At 42.0% G+C, this 18,026-nt stretch overlaps 1 protein-coding gene across 1 annotated transcript in view; it reads left to right on the top strand.

Moving 5' to 3' along the window:
- The window catches only part of LOC146822832 (cadherin-10-like), a 919,004-nt gene that overhangs the window by 690,509 nt on the left and 210,469 nt on the right, over positions 1-18,026 (top strand). The window contains exon 4 of the mRNA XM_085607023.1: positions 17,788-17,907. Within this exon, the coding sequence (XP_085463149.1) occupies positions 17,788-17,907 (120 nt within the window). The remainder of the gene's footprint in view (positions 1-17,787; positions 17,908-18,026) is intronic.

Here is an 18,026-nt window from a genome sequence, read left to right as displayed (position 1 = left end):
CTGGGTGAGTACCAGGGTGTTTGCTAGAAGTATATGAATACTAACTGGGGAATTGAAGGTGCAAAAGACAACTGTGTAGCTGATTAGAGAACTGAATGCGTACTGGATACGCATTTAAAGCAGTCCATGTGCTAAGGCCCGGCTCACTGCATGAGTACTTCTGTACTGACTGAATGATTAGACTACAGAAAGGAGACTGCCTGGATGAATTTATAAGTGGTTGGGTTTTCGCACAGGGAATGGATTAGTACTTGGTACTGAATGGGTCACTAGAAGAGTGCAAAGGGAGTGACAGGATGTTTGCTGGAATATATGGATACTGACTAGGGAATTGAAAGTGTAAAAGACAAGTCTGTAGGTGGTTAGAAAACTGCATGCATAGTGCATAGGGGTTTGAAGCAGTCCATGTGCTAAGGCCTGGCTCAGTGCATGAATACTTAGACAGTGACTGAATCATTACAGTACTGTAAACAGAGTGTCTTAGTGAATGTATAAATGTTTGCGTTTTGGCACAGTGAATGGATTACTACATGGTGCTGAATGCGTCACTAGAAGACTGCAAAGGGACTGACAGGGTGTTTCCTAGAAGTGTATAGATAATGAGTAGGGAATTGAAGGTGTGAAAACAACTGTATAGGTGGTTAGAGAACTACATGCATACTGGATAGACATTTGAAGCAGTCTATTTGGTAATGAATGGTTCACAACATAAGTGCTTCAACATCAAACTTGTACCATGTGAATTCTTCTTTGCAGTGCCTCTGGATAAATGCTTGCTGCAAATATTGCACTGCACATATTTTGCTGTTACCTTATTTTTCAACGAAGGTATTGTAAGTGCTTCCAGACATCACTTTCTTTTCACGAGGTGATGTATCTTCATCCTCATCCTGAACACATTGTGGACGTTCATGCTAAACAGAAGATGTAGGTTCAGACATTGTCTGAAAGCAGAGCGCCACTGGTTATCATTCCTCTTTCTAGAGACTTCACTGAAGAACTATCTGCTTTTGGGTGTGGTTTTCCATGTACATGGGTGGGGTCCTGATTTATCCAATTAAAAGGGAAAGCTGAATTCGCGAAACCGTTCCGTAGATTTGCAGATTTTTGGGTAATTTTCTTGAAACAGAGATATAGGGTGCCTTATATATACTTGTAAATATGTTCACACTGATGTCATTAATGAAAATGGTGGGGTGTACATGTTCAAAATAATTGATAGAATTTTCGGCTAATACGCGGATCTGGATTCGCTAATTTATTTTGATCAGGTGATCGGGATTAAATACCATAGAGTCTCATCCACTGTAAGTTTCAAGCCCATGGAGGAAATGAAATGTACTTAATTACATTTATCAAAAAAAAAATATATTTCACATTAGGTACATATGTGATTTTTTTCTTTTAAAATATATGTAAAGTATATTTATATAAAAAAGAATGTACTTAAAAAACTAAGTAAAAAAATCAAAATAATTGTAGTATACTTAGTATTGAAGCTAAACACTAGAAATTAATTAAAAAACTACAAATTACAGTGACATAATTCTTTAGAAATAAAAATTTAAAAACCTTAAAAATTCACTGAAAAAAACAAAGGTTACAGGGATGTTATAGTTAGGAAATAACATTACAAAACTTATAACATCACTGAAAAAAAGCAAAGGTTACAGGGACGTTATAGTTAGGCTCAGATTTCACTGGTACAAAGCCATAGAAATTCATCAGTTATAGTTACCTGAGCTAACTATAATTTACACCCACACAATTCATTGCTTATGACCTCACATATTACATCCCTCATGACATGGTCAGGTATATCACTGATTGCATTTCAAATGACATCACGGATGACATTATCCACACAGCCACTCACATGCCCACTCACACCCCTATACAGTCTCTTATATACCCACTCACATACCCACAGAACTGTTTACATTCCCATTTATAGACCCATGCAACCACTCACACACCCACCCACTTGTCCGTAGAGCCACTCACACACCCTCTCACTCAGCTATACAGCTTCTCACTCACCCATAAAGCTAGTAACACAGCCACTCATTCACACATACAAGCACTTACATACCCATTCACACATACATGCAAGTGCTCACACGCCCAATCACTCACCTATACAGCCACTGACACAGACACTTACTGTGCAATACAGCCACTCACACACCCACTTACTTACCCATACACCTACTCAACCAGCAACTCACTCACCCATACACCAACTTGCCCACCCAGTTGCTCACCCATAGAGTCATTCACACACCCACTCAGCCACTCACCCTCCCACTCACCCACCCAAAGTGCCACTCACTACCCAATTAAACATTAATATATTTAAGGTGAGGCCTTAGGGGATGGGGTCCCTGGGGCCAAAATTGACCCCCGGAGGGGGGCCATTTGGCCCCCGCCCCCTTTAGATTATAAATATTATGAAGCCAGGCCCTGGGGGATAGGGTACCTGGGGCCAAAATCAGCCCAGGGAGTTGGGCCACATGGCCCCACTCCCGGCGGTCTAAGTTAATTATAAAAAGTAAGGGAACTGTGATGCTGTGCTTAATGGGGGTGCAGTCAAAGGTGTTGCAAACAAAAATGTGGTTACTTTTTCCTGTCTTTCTCCTTTAGGTATGTACATATATAATAACACACAGCTTAATTGCTAAATAAATGTAGGTTAAGTTAATCATCCTTTATGAAACCTCCATTAGTTAATGGACGGCAGACATGTGTCTTTAATCAGAGAGCCATGGAACTCAATCCTGTATGAGGCAGTGACAATTAGTTAGGAGCATAACACAGGTCCCTGCAGCCCTTTTGGTACAGCGGCCTGTGGTACGCCCCTTTAAAAAGCACACACTTTACAGCTCAGCTCGTAATCCACTCAGGCACTCATGCTCCCAGTCACAGACCCACTCAGAGACTCATGCACACACTCATAGACCTACCCAGACAGTGTTGTACCCACTCACAGACCCACTCAGGGACTCACGTACCCACTCACAGACCCATTCAGAGACCTATAAATATACTCACAGACCCACTCAGGTACTCATGCACTCACTCACAGATCCACTCACAGACTCACGTACCCACTCACAGACCAACTGAAACACTCATATACCCACTCACAGACCTACTTAGACACATATGCACCCACTCACATACCCACTCAAAGACTCATGCTCCCACTCACAGAGCCAATCAGAGTCACGCACGCACGCACATACAAACCCACACAGACTCTCATGCACTCACCAAAAATTGACTCACTCACCCACTCACAAACCCACTCAGACTCACACACCCACTCACAGACTCAGAGACTCGCACACTGGAAATAACACTAAAAACTATCGAAATTCACAACAACAAAACCAAGGTTACAGGGACATTATAGTTAGGGTCAAATTCCACTCATACAAAACCAGTGAAAGTTAGCGAAAAAAAACCCAGAAACAACAATACCTTAAAAAAGAAACACTTTTTCAAAATCTAAAGGAAGTTAAAAAGACTGAAATCTAGTTACAAAAACGACAAAGAAATTAAGAAAATTGTACATAGGGGACATGTAACAATGGAAAAATGCCCTACAAGATTGCACTGGAAATCTACTCAATACTATTCTAGGGGAAAGGAGAACAACTATGTGTAAAAATGTGTAAATATATTAGCAATAGATCTTGAAGTCTATAAAATAGCGATTCTTTAAACAGATTAAGCACTACATGACCTGCTTAGTGTTTATATAATTTTATTGTATACATAAAAGCAATGATTCAGCTGATGAGGTACAATAATGCTACTTATGAATTGTCAAATCATTCATAATCTTTGTGTGTATTCATATACATATGTCTACAGAGTCAGTCTGATTGAGATAACGATATAATTATAGCATGACCATTATATTCGTATTCTAGAATGGATAATGAATTACACAGGGTAACAAGTATTTGAGTGCATCGTCTACAGTTCCAATACATTTGGATGGGGAGGTTTAGCAATTTTTGCCTGAATACGAAACATTGGGTACTGAAACTTGCAACGAGAAAAAGGACACTGTTATCAGTGAAATATCAATGATGATGACATGTTATTGGAGAATAGAGTACTACATTAGACTCCGTAATAAATGAGATGCCAACAGTTTGACAAACCACAACAATAATAATATTGTAGTGGTATGTGATATTAATTTACCACCTGATACATTCTCAGAAAGAAATATACTAAGCAATTATACTGGACCATGTTAACAGGGGAGAATTGCAAAGAATGAAACATTAATTCAGCTTAACAGGAAAAAAACAATTTATCATATGGTACAAAGAGTAAAAGGAGGGTAACATCCATCACAAGCGGGTGACTTGCCAGATATGCTACGTATCTAGCATAAGCTCAAATGTTATCAAACAATTTGTGATGGAAAATTGGGAACAGTTGTTGCTTGTTGGATTAATTCAAGTACACAAACCCAAATGGACGGTGCCACAATAACTTCATGATGTTATCAGTGATGTAATTTATGATGTGATTTGAGATGTCATTTGTGATGTTATCAATTCTGTTGTTTAACATTTCATGAGTGATGTAATATGTAAATTCATAAGCAGTGCATGATGGGAACAAGTTACAGTTCACTAAACTATAGCTGACGAATGTCAGTGATTTTTCAGTTTTTAAAAGTTTTTATCTCTTTTCACACCTAACTTCAATGCCACTTTAGCGCTTCATTTTTTAAGTGAATTTCTGTGTTTTCTTTTTTAACATATGCTAAGATCTTATTACCATACCTGCTAGAATTTGGGTTACTGGTTGACTAGGGTGTGAGTCCTGGTCAAACAGTAATCACAATCCTTGTCAAGGTAAGGCACAAACAGACCCCAAATTAACCTCGGCTCAACCCTCTGGTAGCCTGGCACACAGCAGTCTTGTTTAAATTAGAGGCAATGTGTAAAGCATTTGTGCAACACCACAAAACAGTGAAAACACCATGCTGAAAGATCTGACACCAGACTAGAAAAAGGGCTTAATTTAATGAACAAAACAAGACCAAAATGTCAAAAATGCAATCAGTAAGAGTTATGAATTTTTAAAGAATAAACTGAAAAATATTTCCTAACAGCATAAAGCACCAACCACAAATATCTGGTCACACCGAATCGGGTCTAAATCAAAAGTTCAGGCTAGCTACGATGAAGGGCGATTCAGATACAGTCCCAGATTAGTCCAGCTGAAGTCTAGTTTTCTCAAGTTTTGTACCAAGGGTCCTGTTCACATAAGAGAGGGTTGTGAGGAGCAAGGAGAGCGTCACTGGTGGTGGTCGGCGGGGCGCAAAAAGCAGGCCATGCATCGTGGATGGATGGGCTGAAGTTTCATGCTGGGGTCCCACGTGGGCGTAAGATGCTTGCTGTGCGGGGAGACAGGCTGGCGCTGATTTTCTGTACGAGTGGCATGGTTTCTGTGTGACTGGGCCCCTTTGTAGTCATGCACAGACCAAGAGCTTGACCTTAGGAGCTCAAGAGCAACACCAAAGGTCCAGTACCTGAGAGACATCTCTTGCGGGTTTGGAACTCGCTGTAGATGCATCCAGGAGTTGTTGGGGAGCCTGGTATGTCCCGAGGCTCAGATCAGGAAATCAGCAGACTAGCCCTTTGAGTCCCTGTGGGGCTCTGGGTTTGAGATGGGTTGCAGGTCCAGTTCTTCCTCCCTAGACAAGAGGGCAACAGGCATCAGGTCAGCACAGAGAGGCAGCAGTTCTTTCAGAGTAGCAGTCCAGCAGAGTGGCAGTCCTTTTAGCAGCACAGAAGTCCTTCATCCTAGCAGAGTATTAGGTATTTATTTTATACCCTGATGCTCTGGTTCTGGAAATTGAGAGAAGCTTCTAGACCTTGTCTTTGAAGAGCCTGGAATTACCTGCCTTCCCTGCTCTGGCTCCAAGCTGGCTGAAGTGACAATTAAGGGTCATTAAGCTTGTTGGGTGAAGACAGGACAACGCATATTCAGGTGTAAGTAAGGCTGGGCTCCTCCCTCCCATCCTGTCAATGAAGGCCCATCAAGTCACACCTAGGCATTTATTGTGTGTGGCTGTCGTGGAGGAATACACAATGCCCAAATGCCAACTACACCCAGTCATGTTTCAATAAATTCTCTGAGCACTCAGCACAATCCCTCTTGAGAGTGTAGTGTCAGTAGTTGTGTTTATTATTTTCAATTCTTTATGTGCATGTACAGCATATGCTGCACTTGCCCACATGTGTTTACCTATTTTCTGAAAATGAAATTCAATAATATAGACGATAGCTTGAAGGACTAAGAGAAAAAATAAGAAAATCCATGAGAATAAAGTACAACATAATTATTTGGCATATTTTAGAAAAAAAGTATACCTGAAAGATAAGCTAACTCTAATGATTTATATTTTTGGGGCGATATTCTAGTGGATGTATTTCAAACCTATGTATGTTTATGGAAAGGAGAGACTAAGAAATGTTCTTACTACAGTAGTACTCATTCAGAGTCCTGCAAAATTCATATTTGGGCATAGACAAGAGTTTGTGCCCAATCAGGATTTCAAATCTTGCAGTATTTACCACACCTTCGTGAATAGCGAGCGAAAGTTTGTGCTTAAATTTGTTTATCTTGATTTGCTGTAATTACTGAGCATCCTTTATTTACAGGGACACATTGGGACAGGAAAATTTGTCATGGAAAAAACGTTGGGCTATAGGCCAAATACAATGCCACATGTTACTCCTCATTTGAACTTGCAGATTTTTGAATGATTTAATAATACTACAAGTAAATGCTGAACCCTTGCTATACATGGAAGTCATTTAGGGGTCACAAGGGGTCGCTGATGTTCACCCTGGCGTGCCCCTTGTAACCTTTGGCACAGCCTTTGCGACCCTTAGCATAAGCAGTGGCAAAATCAGTGGTAGGAACAGAAGCAGCTCATCCTTAAGCACGTCAGTGGGGGCTTCGCTCCCCTCATTTTTGGGTTTATGTCTATTTTTTCATTATACTTATAGTGAATAATATTACATTATTCACTTTTAGTTGAATAAAAAATTGAGTACAAATAGTTGGAATATGACTTTCCCTGGCAGTTGAGTTAAGTAAAAAAAAGAAGCTTTTAAATGTATGTATGTATGTTGTGTGCATGTCTGCAGTCGAGTATGTTTATGTAAGCAAGAGTGTGTGTATGTGTGAACGTGTGTGCATTTATTGGCAGAGTGTGTGTGTATGTCTGTGTGCATGTGTGAATCCGTGTATATATATATAAAAATATGTTTGTGTAAGTGAGTGAAAGTGAAGGTCAAGGGGCATGTGAAGTCACTTCCGCTACCCCTGGCATTTTGGTGAATTGACGTCCATGCTTTTATATCAGAATTCAACTAAGTGCACTATTATCATCCAAAATGCTAGGCACTCAGGCTTGTTTACAAGCCCCTTAAACCGCCGGTAGGTCGCTTTTTCCCATTTTAAAAGTTACGTACCGGTGGCGCAAGAGCCCCTCAGTTTGAGGCCTTATATAGAATCAGCGGCAATCAAAGCTACTATATGCCATGATGCAGGGTAAAAGTTAAAGATTCTTTTCAGATTCTGATTTCCTTTCAGCATACTTAAAGTTAACAATGGCTCACACTAAGAATAGGTGTTGAATTGCCCTTTGCTATTAGCATATTCAGCTTTGCATAATATTTTCACAGTGAACTTTTCTATTCCCCTTGAGTGTAGGCTGGTGGTTCTCATGTCAATGTTTTAGTTTTTAAACATGGTTTTGTAGTTGTGCAGATAATGTCGATATTTGTAGCATTGATGTATTTTGTTGTGAATTTTCTTTTGTTCATTGACTGTATTGTTTAGATGCCAGAATGTTTGCTGCTGCTAGCGTTCAGGCTTCTCCCAGTGTGATACCACTTCATCAGCCTTCCTCGCAAGCCCTCGGGGCTCTCCGTGGTGGGATCACAATGTGAGCCGGCCCTACTACGGTGAACGCGCAGCAGCAAGCAATTAGCTTTGTAAAAGTAGAACAAAACAACACGCAAGGATATACGTAAAACGATCAATAGTGACATTTCCTAAAATCAATTAAGGAAAATGAAAAAGCAAAAATAGAAGAAAACATTAATACTCTTAAATTGCTATTTATATAAGATCAGCAGCCGACATGTCAATACAGGCATAATAAATGTAGTGGATGATCTAAAAAAAAAAGTGCATAAAGCAAATATATTGGGGCATATTTACCAATATGTCACTCAACGCAGCAAGTCACCTTACAGAGCTACGTGACAGGGAAAGGGCAGGAAAGCGCCGTAGTAAACACAATACAGCGCATTGCTGCCTTTTCCCAGTGCTGGCGCACAGTGTGCTCCCTAGCACTAACACAGGCACTTTTGCACCATCGGGCAAAGGTGCCTGTGTTGTAAGGAGGATTATTTTTGCGCCGGAAGGGGCACCTTCCTGCACAAAACCAATTCACTGAGGCATTCTTGTCTATCTATGTGTGCTGCAGAATGCAGCACACATAGAAATAGGAAAAACTAGCAGAAATAAACATATTTCTCCCCCTTAAGCCTCACCTGCGGAGGCGTAAATGTTTTGGCGCATTCCCAGGTTTACCACTTTTGGTAAATCTAGGAATGTGTCAAAATCCATGGGAGCTGCATGGGAACACCTATGCACCACCCATGGGATGCCTAACCTGGGCAGAGAAACACAATGAAGCATTTGCGCTGTGTAGCGTTACTCTGGATTTATCAAGCAACTCAGGGCCACTCAAGGTGGCCTGTGTGGCTTGAGTAATTGCATTTAATGGCTGGGTCACACAAGCACCCCATTGCATGGTGCAAATGTGACGCAACCCTTTCATAAATATTGTCCATAATGTTTATGTTAGACCTGACAGCCTTAGGGTGGTCTTTCCCCCAACCTTTTGCCTGCCTCCTCCTCTTTTCTGACCTCTTTTTTGCTGGATTTAGAACACTTTACCACTGCTAGCCTAATACTGTAACACTGAGCGACATCCTTCCAGGCAGTGTGCTCCAGTACTATTTTTCTAACCTGGGATGGATTCTTTTTGTATGGTGTTTTAACTGTTTTACTGTTTGAAGTGTTGGACAAAATACGTTACACATTGCCTCAAAAGGTAAGCCTGACTGCTTTGTGCCAAGCTACTACAGGGTGAGCACAAGCTAATTTAGGGTTTGCCTCCCTCTTGCCCTGACTAGGGCTATGTTCACTGCTTGACTAGGGCTCATATCCCAGTCAACATACAACCACATTTTTAACAGTATAGATATAGATGTATTACACTGTGTCAGTTGACACTGTGTAGTTATAGCTAGGTCAGGGTTTTCACAGAAAGAACATTTTTAGGTCGAGCTTCGATCGACCTGTTATTTCTCTTCTGTGGGGTTTGGCACACTCACCTATTGCCATTGGCTGTTATCTCTGTCATTTACAAGTGCTAGCTTGTTATTGGTGGATTTGTTTAACTGTCCCTCCTTTGTTGACTTAGCTCCCTCACTGTCAATTTCACTAAGGGAAGGTTTTGTTTGGCCATCACACTGTACAGTGTGTGATGGCCCCTCCTCCCTCCTCCTTTATGGGCATTGCAGCCTAACACTGGTTGGTTCCCTCCCACCTCGCTGCTCCCAGCTGCACGGTTTTCTTTGTGTTTCTCACAGTTTGTTTTTGCTGGCTTGCCTTGCAGTGAGAATCCATTGTGTTTTGTTTATTTATTTGCTGTGTGCTTATTGTATCCTCACGGCCGCACTCGATGGATGGCCATCGCAACCCTTCCTCCTCGCACAGGGCGAAGCCCTTCTACCCTCTGGTCTCCAGCGCGTTTGCGGAGAATGCTATTGCAGGGGAGCTCAGTTCTATGTCCGTGGCAGCCGGTAGGTGATGGCAGCAGGTTCAGGAAACCAGGGATATCATACCCCCACATGACCAAGGCTAGCACAGGCAGATGCTGTGATCACGCACACACCCAAAGACCCAGGGCAGGCACGGCAGCTGTATGCAGGTGACGGAGGTGCAATCTTACCTGGGAAGTGCTGTTGTAAGGGTAGCCAAACTGTGAAAAGGACATCACTGCAACCCAGTTTTTTCTTCTTTTTTTCCAACATAAGGCAATATTTCTCCCCTATCGATGCAAGACTAACCTGCTCCAGATGCTCCCACATATGGCCACTTTTTTTTGCTCAACTGTAGATGAATGCACTTAAGCAGCTGGCTCGGGCACGCTGCTCAGAGCTGGAAGACAAGATCCCCCTTCCTGTACTTTGACTATGCTAAAACACTAAACCAGAGACTTGGCCTAGGCAGGAGTGGGGTAACAACACCAACCGCCACGGCAGGCAAGACTGGAGCAGGATTGTTGTATTATTTGCAGCCTGTGTACTTCTTTTTTTTTTTTTGTTCAGGTAGTTTTTATTGAAATTTTCAACTAAAAAAGAATACAGTAGTAAATAGCAAAATAAAAATAAAAAAAAACACAAAATACAATAAGGACAGGAAGGTTCCATTATGCCGACATGCTATGAGGGAGAAACTTAAAATACAAAGTGGAGACCATGACGAAATGTGACATTTGTTCGACCTAGGAGTGCAGTTGAAAAAGATTACATCATGGCATTGTTGATGTCACCCCGTGGTAGAGTATGAATGTGATGTCATACTAATCACGAACCAACAGGGCAGCTTTGATATAATAATGTCTTTGCCAACAGAGCTTTAATTGGGATGAAAAAACTGTTGGGAGTCTCTCGTAGGGGGCGTGGCCGATGTAATTAAGGGCGTGGCTTAAAACACTTAAGCTAAAAATCTGTAATTAGCATTGGCCCCGTCCGACTGGTATTTTACTGCGTCTGTCCATTCATCCAGATATATAACACATCAAGTAACATTACACCAACAACAAGCCAGGGCTACTGGCTTTGTCAATGGTTGTATATTGCATAAGGTAAATAAGCAACAACTATGGCTATGTTGTGTATAATATTGAAAATTCTTCAGTTTTTGTGGGCGAGGTTGCAGCATAATGCTAGAGCAGCCGATGTTTGAGCTGAGAAAACAGGTTCTAGTCTGACATTGTGTGATTCAAAACATGAATATGTCTATGTGCAATGTAACTGGTGCTCATGAAAAGCGCTCCAAGTTTGCAATATATAAAACGGAAAAGTGAGTTTCTTTGAAGTTACATCAAAAGCAGTGATGGGTTTTACAATTGCAGAGCTAAGCTTTTTTTCCCTCCACCCTGAATGTAAAAAGTGAGAGCCCGATATGGACCCGTCTCGGAACCTGAGCACTGGCAGGACCCAGCCCACTTAAAGCCCTGTTTGGCAATCATATTCCACATCTAATATCCCGGGACGCGCTCAACACTTGTTTCATGTTGTTTTAATGTTGTGCTCTGATGCACATCAAAGGCAAGAGACCTGCTAGGCTTCCTGCTTGCTCTTTAATTTTTTTTTTTTAAAAGCCTGCATATTAGATTTGGACAAAGGTATGGGGGGGATTCAGACACGACTCAGTCCATTAAACGTAGCAGGCAATGAAAACATACCTCAGTTCTTCAGCGAAGAGGTAGGCAGCGTGAATTGCTTTGCAAATTCATTTCTTTTAATATGTTGAGGCATTTATTTTTATTTTACAGAGAACCTGTCATCTTTGTGATTCCATGATGGACATGTGTCTGCGCTGGGAATATTAATTTACACTTGGTTCCCAGTAAATACTTGGGGGCCGATTCACAGAACTAACTTAAGACAAAATCCTAAACTTACTACATTTGGTATTCACAGAAATTAGGATTTTGTCTTAAGTTTGTCTTAAGACAAACTTAAGACAGACTTAAGACAGTCTTAAGACAGACTTAAGACAAACTTTAGACAGACTTAAGACAGACTTAAGACAAACTTAAGACAGACTTAAGACAGACTTAAGACAAACTTAAGACAAAATCCTGTCTTAAGTCTGTCTTAAGACAAACTTAAGACAAAATCCTAACTTCTGCGAATACCAAAAGTAGTAAGTTTAGGATTTTGTCTTAAGTTAGTTCTGTGAATCGGGCCCTTGGTGTCCTGTTCACTGCTGACTGCCACACACCTCTAGTGGTGGTGAACATGTCATACCTCTTATCTTTTGCAATTTTGTGCTATTGGCAACTAATTGAGAGATCGGTGGATTGCGAGGATGCTGGCACTTCACTAAAATCACACTGTGCCTTCAAAAACACCTAAATCGGAGAGCAGGTAGAAATAGTATTTTAGGGACATGATGTACAACCCTTTGTTGCAGCCGCAAATGGGATAATGGCCCATTTGCGACCGCAAAAAATGGTTCCAGGCATGTACAAATGCTAATTTGCGAGTCACTGGCTCGCAAAATAGCATATGCGACTCTCGCTATTCGGAAGGAGCGTACCTTCCTAATAGCGAGTCACCATGCCATGTACTGTTGTTTTGCAACCGCATTTGTGGTTGCAAAACACTTGCAGTTTACCACCTACTTCAAGTAGGTGGTAAACGGGGCTTGGGGGTGCCACCGAGCTCTTTCCGAGGGCCGGTTTTCGGCCGATTTTGTTACAGGGACTATTTTGCAAAAACGGCCCTGTAACAAAAACGGCCCCCAGGGGCCCAAAACCGGCCCCCACCCGTGTGGCGCACCGGGGGATTGCCCGGTGCCCGCTACGGCCAGTCCGGCCCTGGTGGTAAACCACTAGCAAACGGAAAGGGGTGCCCAGGGGACCCTTTCCCCTTTGTGAGCGTGTGCATAAATATTTTTTAAGAGCAGGCAGTGGTCCCAGGGACCACTGCCAGCCCTTAAAAATTAAACTGAAAAGTTAAATTTTTGTTTTTTAAATACATCCCGTTTTCCTTTAAGGAAAACAGGCCGCATTTTTTTTTTTAACCTGCTTTATTGAAAAAGCAGTCATAGACATGGTGGTCTGCTGACCCCAGCAGGCCACCTTCCCTGTGAGTGCTAGCCATTCCTAATGGGGTCGCAAATTGCGCATGCCTCATGAATATTGATGAGGCATGCAATTTGCGACCCCATTGGAAATCGCAAACAGTGTCTGAGGCACTGTTGTACATTGCATTTTGCGACTTGCGAATTGCGTGTCGCAAAGTGCAATCGTCATACATCTGGCCCTATGTGTCAAGCAGGGAATTTGCTCAATTCACCTAATCAGCTCTTTCTGTTGTCTATTACTGTGTTTAAATATCACAGTGTGATGGCTTAACTTTCTTTTTCTAGTAAGAACTCTAAACTCGCATCATTCTGATTCATATTCTGAGCGAATAAAAGAGTCGCACCTTTTATTAGCACCGGACAGGCACGGATGTATGTTGATAAATCTGGCACACAGAAAGGAAATTCAGTCAGAAAGTGATAGGGCTGAAGCAATAATCAGACATTTTTTGAATATATAGTATGTGTGTCTTTTGCAAATAGGCAACAGTCTTACAACCTCGTGTCCCGAGGCCTTGAGAAATGAGAACAACATTTCCCGAAGCACAAGATGATTCCCGCGACCCGCCTCCTTCTCACCCAGGAGGCTGTTGTGTTGCAGCCACAGAAAGACAGCAGGATTTCACCAAGTTATCCTTTTGGGGGGCCATGGCAACGCTTCTTCTTGACACAGTGAGCAATACCCTTCCTCCCGTCTGGTACAGTACTGTCTTTGGGGCATGTGCCACATGTACAGGAAACGAGCCTCACAGTATACGGGCTGCCTCCTTCACAGCATCTGCAAACAACCTTTCCCGATGCTATTCTGCAAGGCTGCCATTTTCACTACATGAAACCATTCATCACCTCCTTCTCGTTGTATGCTAAAATATGTTCTATATTTTAAATGTTTTATCACAGGCCAGACAGAAGTCATATAAAATTATTTTTTTCAAGTTTTGTTGATGGTCTGCCAGCTGTTAAAAGGCCATTAGTGTAAATAATAATTCAATATAATAATAAAACTTTATTTCGGCAATAAGCCATAAAAGCACAAGCAAAAAATATACATGAACATCAAGATTCCTTGGGACACAAATAAGAAGGAGATTTTGTATCACATTTTGACAAAGTTTCAGAAATACAGAAAGTGTAAAAAATGTAAAATATTTTCGGGGACAAAGTACATAAACATCTCTGTAAAAAGGTCAAGGACACTTCTTGCAACAGGGCTTCTATAGACACAGGTTAAGAATTTTTTTTTTTTTTAAAACCCATTACAATAAATAGCATTAAAAACTAAAAACACAATTTAAAAGAATGGATTTAGAAAGCAAACCTATACAATTTCATTCATGGGAAAAAATACGGTTGCAATGACGGCAAACACATATTGATAGGCACGCTTAACTATTTCCTGAGCTCTGGGAATAAGAATTAATCACAAAGTTCCACCAGATCCAAGCAAAGCGCCCATAGTGTTTAATGTCATAGGTTTACTTTTGCTTCTTCTATCTGCTCGTGTTTGTTTTTCTTAGAAAACACTACAGTGACATGATGTACCCTGTTGTCTTTTACTTTTAATGTGCTCGCATCCATGCCATTGTTCTGCTATTTTAGGTATTTTTTCGATGCCTCTTTCAAACATAGAATATGAAGTCAAAGTGCAGCTCCTCCTAATTGACCTTTGTTGAGGCAACCGGTCCTTTGGTATAATGCAAGTACTGCCTAGAACTACCGTATGCATCATAAAGTGTGCAGTGGGGGTAGCAGGGTACACACAAGTATTTAGGGATAGATAGATTAGTTTTGCACTATCAAATTAAGAATCAGACAAGCGTTGGCAGTTCCTATTTTCTCCACAACGTAATACATTGTATCTACAGAGATTGAATTTATAATTTTGTGTTAAATGTTATCACGAGACAAATATAGAAATATGCTACAGAAGGTTTTTTTGTCCTGTAAGGTGCCGATTACAAGTTGTGCAGGGTAGGGTGGAATATTTACCACACATAGTAAATAATATTGCCCAAGGGTGAGGTAGTTACCAAGTATGGTAACTGCCTCCTGTTCCGAGATTTCAATTTGGAAATGGGGCACAGCATAAAGGATCAGTTTTTGACATACCAGATTTAGAACGTTTTGCCTTTTGTTTGTTCCCACACCTCCCAATAAATCTTGTTTAATAGGACCTTTCAGTGTGCATAATGTTTTATTGGTTATATATAAGGTACCAAGAATTCTTATAACACTTTTTAATTATAACTTCTCAACATACTGCACAGCAGCCGCACTGCTCTACAAACATAGCTTAAATACTTTGGCAAAGCCAATAGTGCTGGCTAAACACTTATAAGCTCCCAAAGGCGAGACCTATTGGCTATGCCAATGCAGATTGTCTTGCAAATAACTTTAGTGACGTTTGATGAATCTTCACAAAACTTTGAAAAAAAAGTTCATCCACCTCATCTCCTTCATGGAAAGTTTTGTGCTGATCTTTCAAGTGGGGGCCAACAAAAAGAGGGGTGGGGGATCCGAAAACATTGATTATACATGTACATTCGTATAGGAAATTTTGGGAAGTGACACAGGAAAAATGGTGGAACTCAATTTGGCAAAAGATTAAAACTTGACTTTCAGGCAAGGGCAGCAATCTGACCATGCAAGGCAGACACTAGGGGCATGCACACCTAATTAGGTTAAGTGTCTCAAGGTCAAGGATGGGTGTAGTTGGGCCTTGGCTACCTAATGGGGCTTGGCTGTCCAGAAGAAGTGATCTCTACATCAAGACTATTGTACAAGGTGAAGGGTGTGCGAAGTAGAGGGCTGACAACCTAATGGGGCTTGACTGGGTGGAGGTGAAGGATGTGCATAGTAGGGCCTTGGCCACCTAATGGGGCTTCACTGACTAGTGGGAGTGGTCTCTCCATCAAGACTTCTGTAGATGATGAAGGGTCTGCGTAGTAGGGGCTTGGGTGTCTAATGAGACCTGGGTGTCTGGAGGGAGTGGGCTCTTTATGAGCACTTCTGTACAAGGCAAAGGGTGTGCATAGTAGAGTCTTGGCCACCTAATGAGGCTTAGTTGTTTGGAGGGAATGGGCTCTCTACCAGGACTTCTGTACAAGCAGGAATGTGTGCGTACTTGGAGCTTTGCCACATAATAAGTCTTCGATGCCAGGAGGGAGACAACACACCTTCAAGACTTCTGTAAAAAATGAAGGGTATGCATAGAAGGGGCTTGGCCACCTAATGGGGCATGGATGTCCGGGGGAAGTGAGCACTTTGTCAAGAGGGAGAGGGCACTTCATCAAGACTTCTGTAGAAGGTGAAGGGTGTGCGTAGTAGGGGCTTGGCTACTGAATGAGACTTTGGTTTCTGGAGGGAGATGGCTCTCAATCAAGAGTTCTGTACAAGGCAAAGAGTGTCCTTCGTTGGAGCTTTGTCAGAAAATGGGATGTTTAGAGGGAGTGGTCTCTGTGTGAATACTTCTGTACATGATGAAGTGTGTGTATGGTAGGGGCTTGGACACCTAATTGGGCTTGGATGTCTGGGGGAGTGGACTCTCTGTCAAGACTACAGTTCAAGATGAAGAGTGTGGATAGTAAGGACTTGGCAACCTCACAGGGCTTGGTTGCCTGTAGGGAGGGGGCTCCCCATCAAGGCAGCTGTACAAAGCAAAAGCTGTGTGTAGTATGGTCTTGGCAAACTAATGAGGCTTTGATGTCTGGATGGAGTGAGCGCCCCAGAAAGACTTCTGATCAAGGTTTAGGCTATGCCTTGTAGCGGTCTGGCCACCTAGTGGGGCTTGAGTGTTTGGAGGGAGTAGGATCTCCATCACTTCTGCCTACAAGATTTATCTTACTATTTTTTCTTTTTGGGTCCTGCAGAAGCCAGTGCTGACCACTTGTGCTCTTATGGGAGTCGTGTGGGACCATAGAGCTTCATTCTGGCTTCTGCAAGATTCCCAAAGGATTGTGGCAACATGAAAAATAAACTGATTTTTTCCTCGATGACCTCCCCACCACAAGGCCCAGGGGTTTGTGTACCCCAAACCTGCCCCCTATCATCTTTTTAAACAATTTTCAGGATGTGGGGATGGGGCCCGTGTCCTGTAATGGCGGACGCAAACTGTCTGTTCAATTTTCATCCAACTAATCAGTGCGCTCTCTCCCATGAGACAGCTGTCCTGCAGGAGCAAGATGGTTGACAGAAAAGGCCCTTGTGACCAATCAGGATGCTCTGTTTTTTTAATTTGTAGTCCGATGGGTCCCAACTGTCCAGGGGCCATATTACCGAAGGTGTCGCATGCTCAACAGGCATAGGCACCCGCTCTATGCATGCCCAGAGCACTATGCTATTACAGAAGGCACTTCAGATTCTTGTGTATCGCTTTCTGTAATACTGATAGCAGTGCCACTCATGTAGCATTCCCCAATTTGCCACAAAAAGGTGACACACTGTCAGTGCAGCCCCTGAGGTGAGAGCTCGTGAGGGAGTAAAGTGAGCCACGTCTGTTCTAACCAAAAGCACATATTCTGAGAGTTTTGGTGCACTGTAGTATCCCATTGCTGCAGAGTTTCTTATGTGGTTATCCACTTTTTCCTAAATATAGTGCTGGCCCTGCAGCATGACTTGAAAATAGCATCAGCTAAATCTGTTGGTAGATTTGTGCTCAGTAGTATATTAACTTCACATTAACAGGCCCCTCATTCTCAATTCATGCAGGGTGTTTACCATCACTGTGTTTCTGCTCCTCTCTTTGGTACACTGAAGAACTAAGCTGTGTTATTTATCCTGCAGGGACGTTTGTGGTTCAGGTAACTGCTGCAGATGCTGATGACTCTTCATATGGGAACAGTGCCAAAGTGGTTTACAGCATCCTTCAAGGACAGCCGTATTTCTCGGTGGATCCTGATACAGGTCAGTAATTCCTCTTTACATGGCACTGATATCTTTTGCTCGAATGTGAAGGGTTAAATAGGCAAGCACAAGTTTTATAGTGAGGCATTCTATGTCCCGATCCACAAAGATTTTGCTTT

This window comes from Triturus cristatus, chromosome 5_2 (genome assembly GCF_964204655.1).
Source record: "Triturus cristatus chromosome 5_2, aTriCri1.1, whole genome shotgun sequence".
NCBI lineage: Eukaryota > Metazoa > Chordata > Amphibia > Caudata > Salamandridae > Triturus > Triturus cristatus.
The sequence above is the reverse complement of the archived record's forward strand: the minus strand, read 5'-3'. Positions and strand labels throughout refer to the sequence as shown.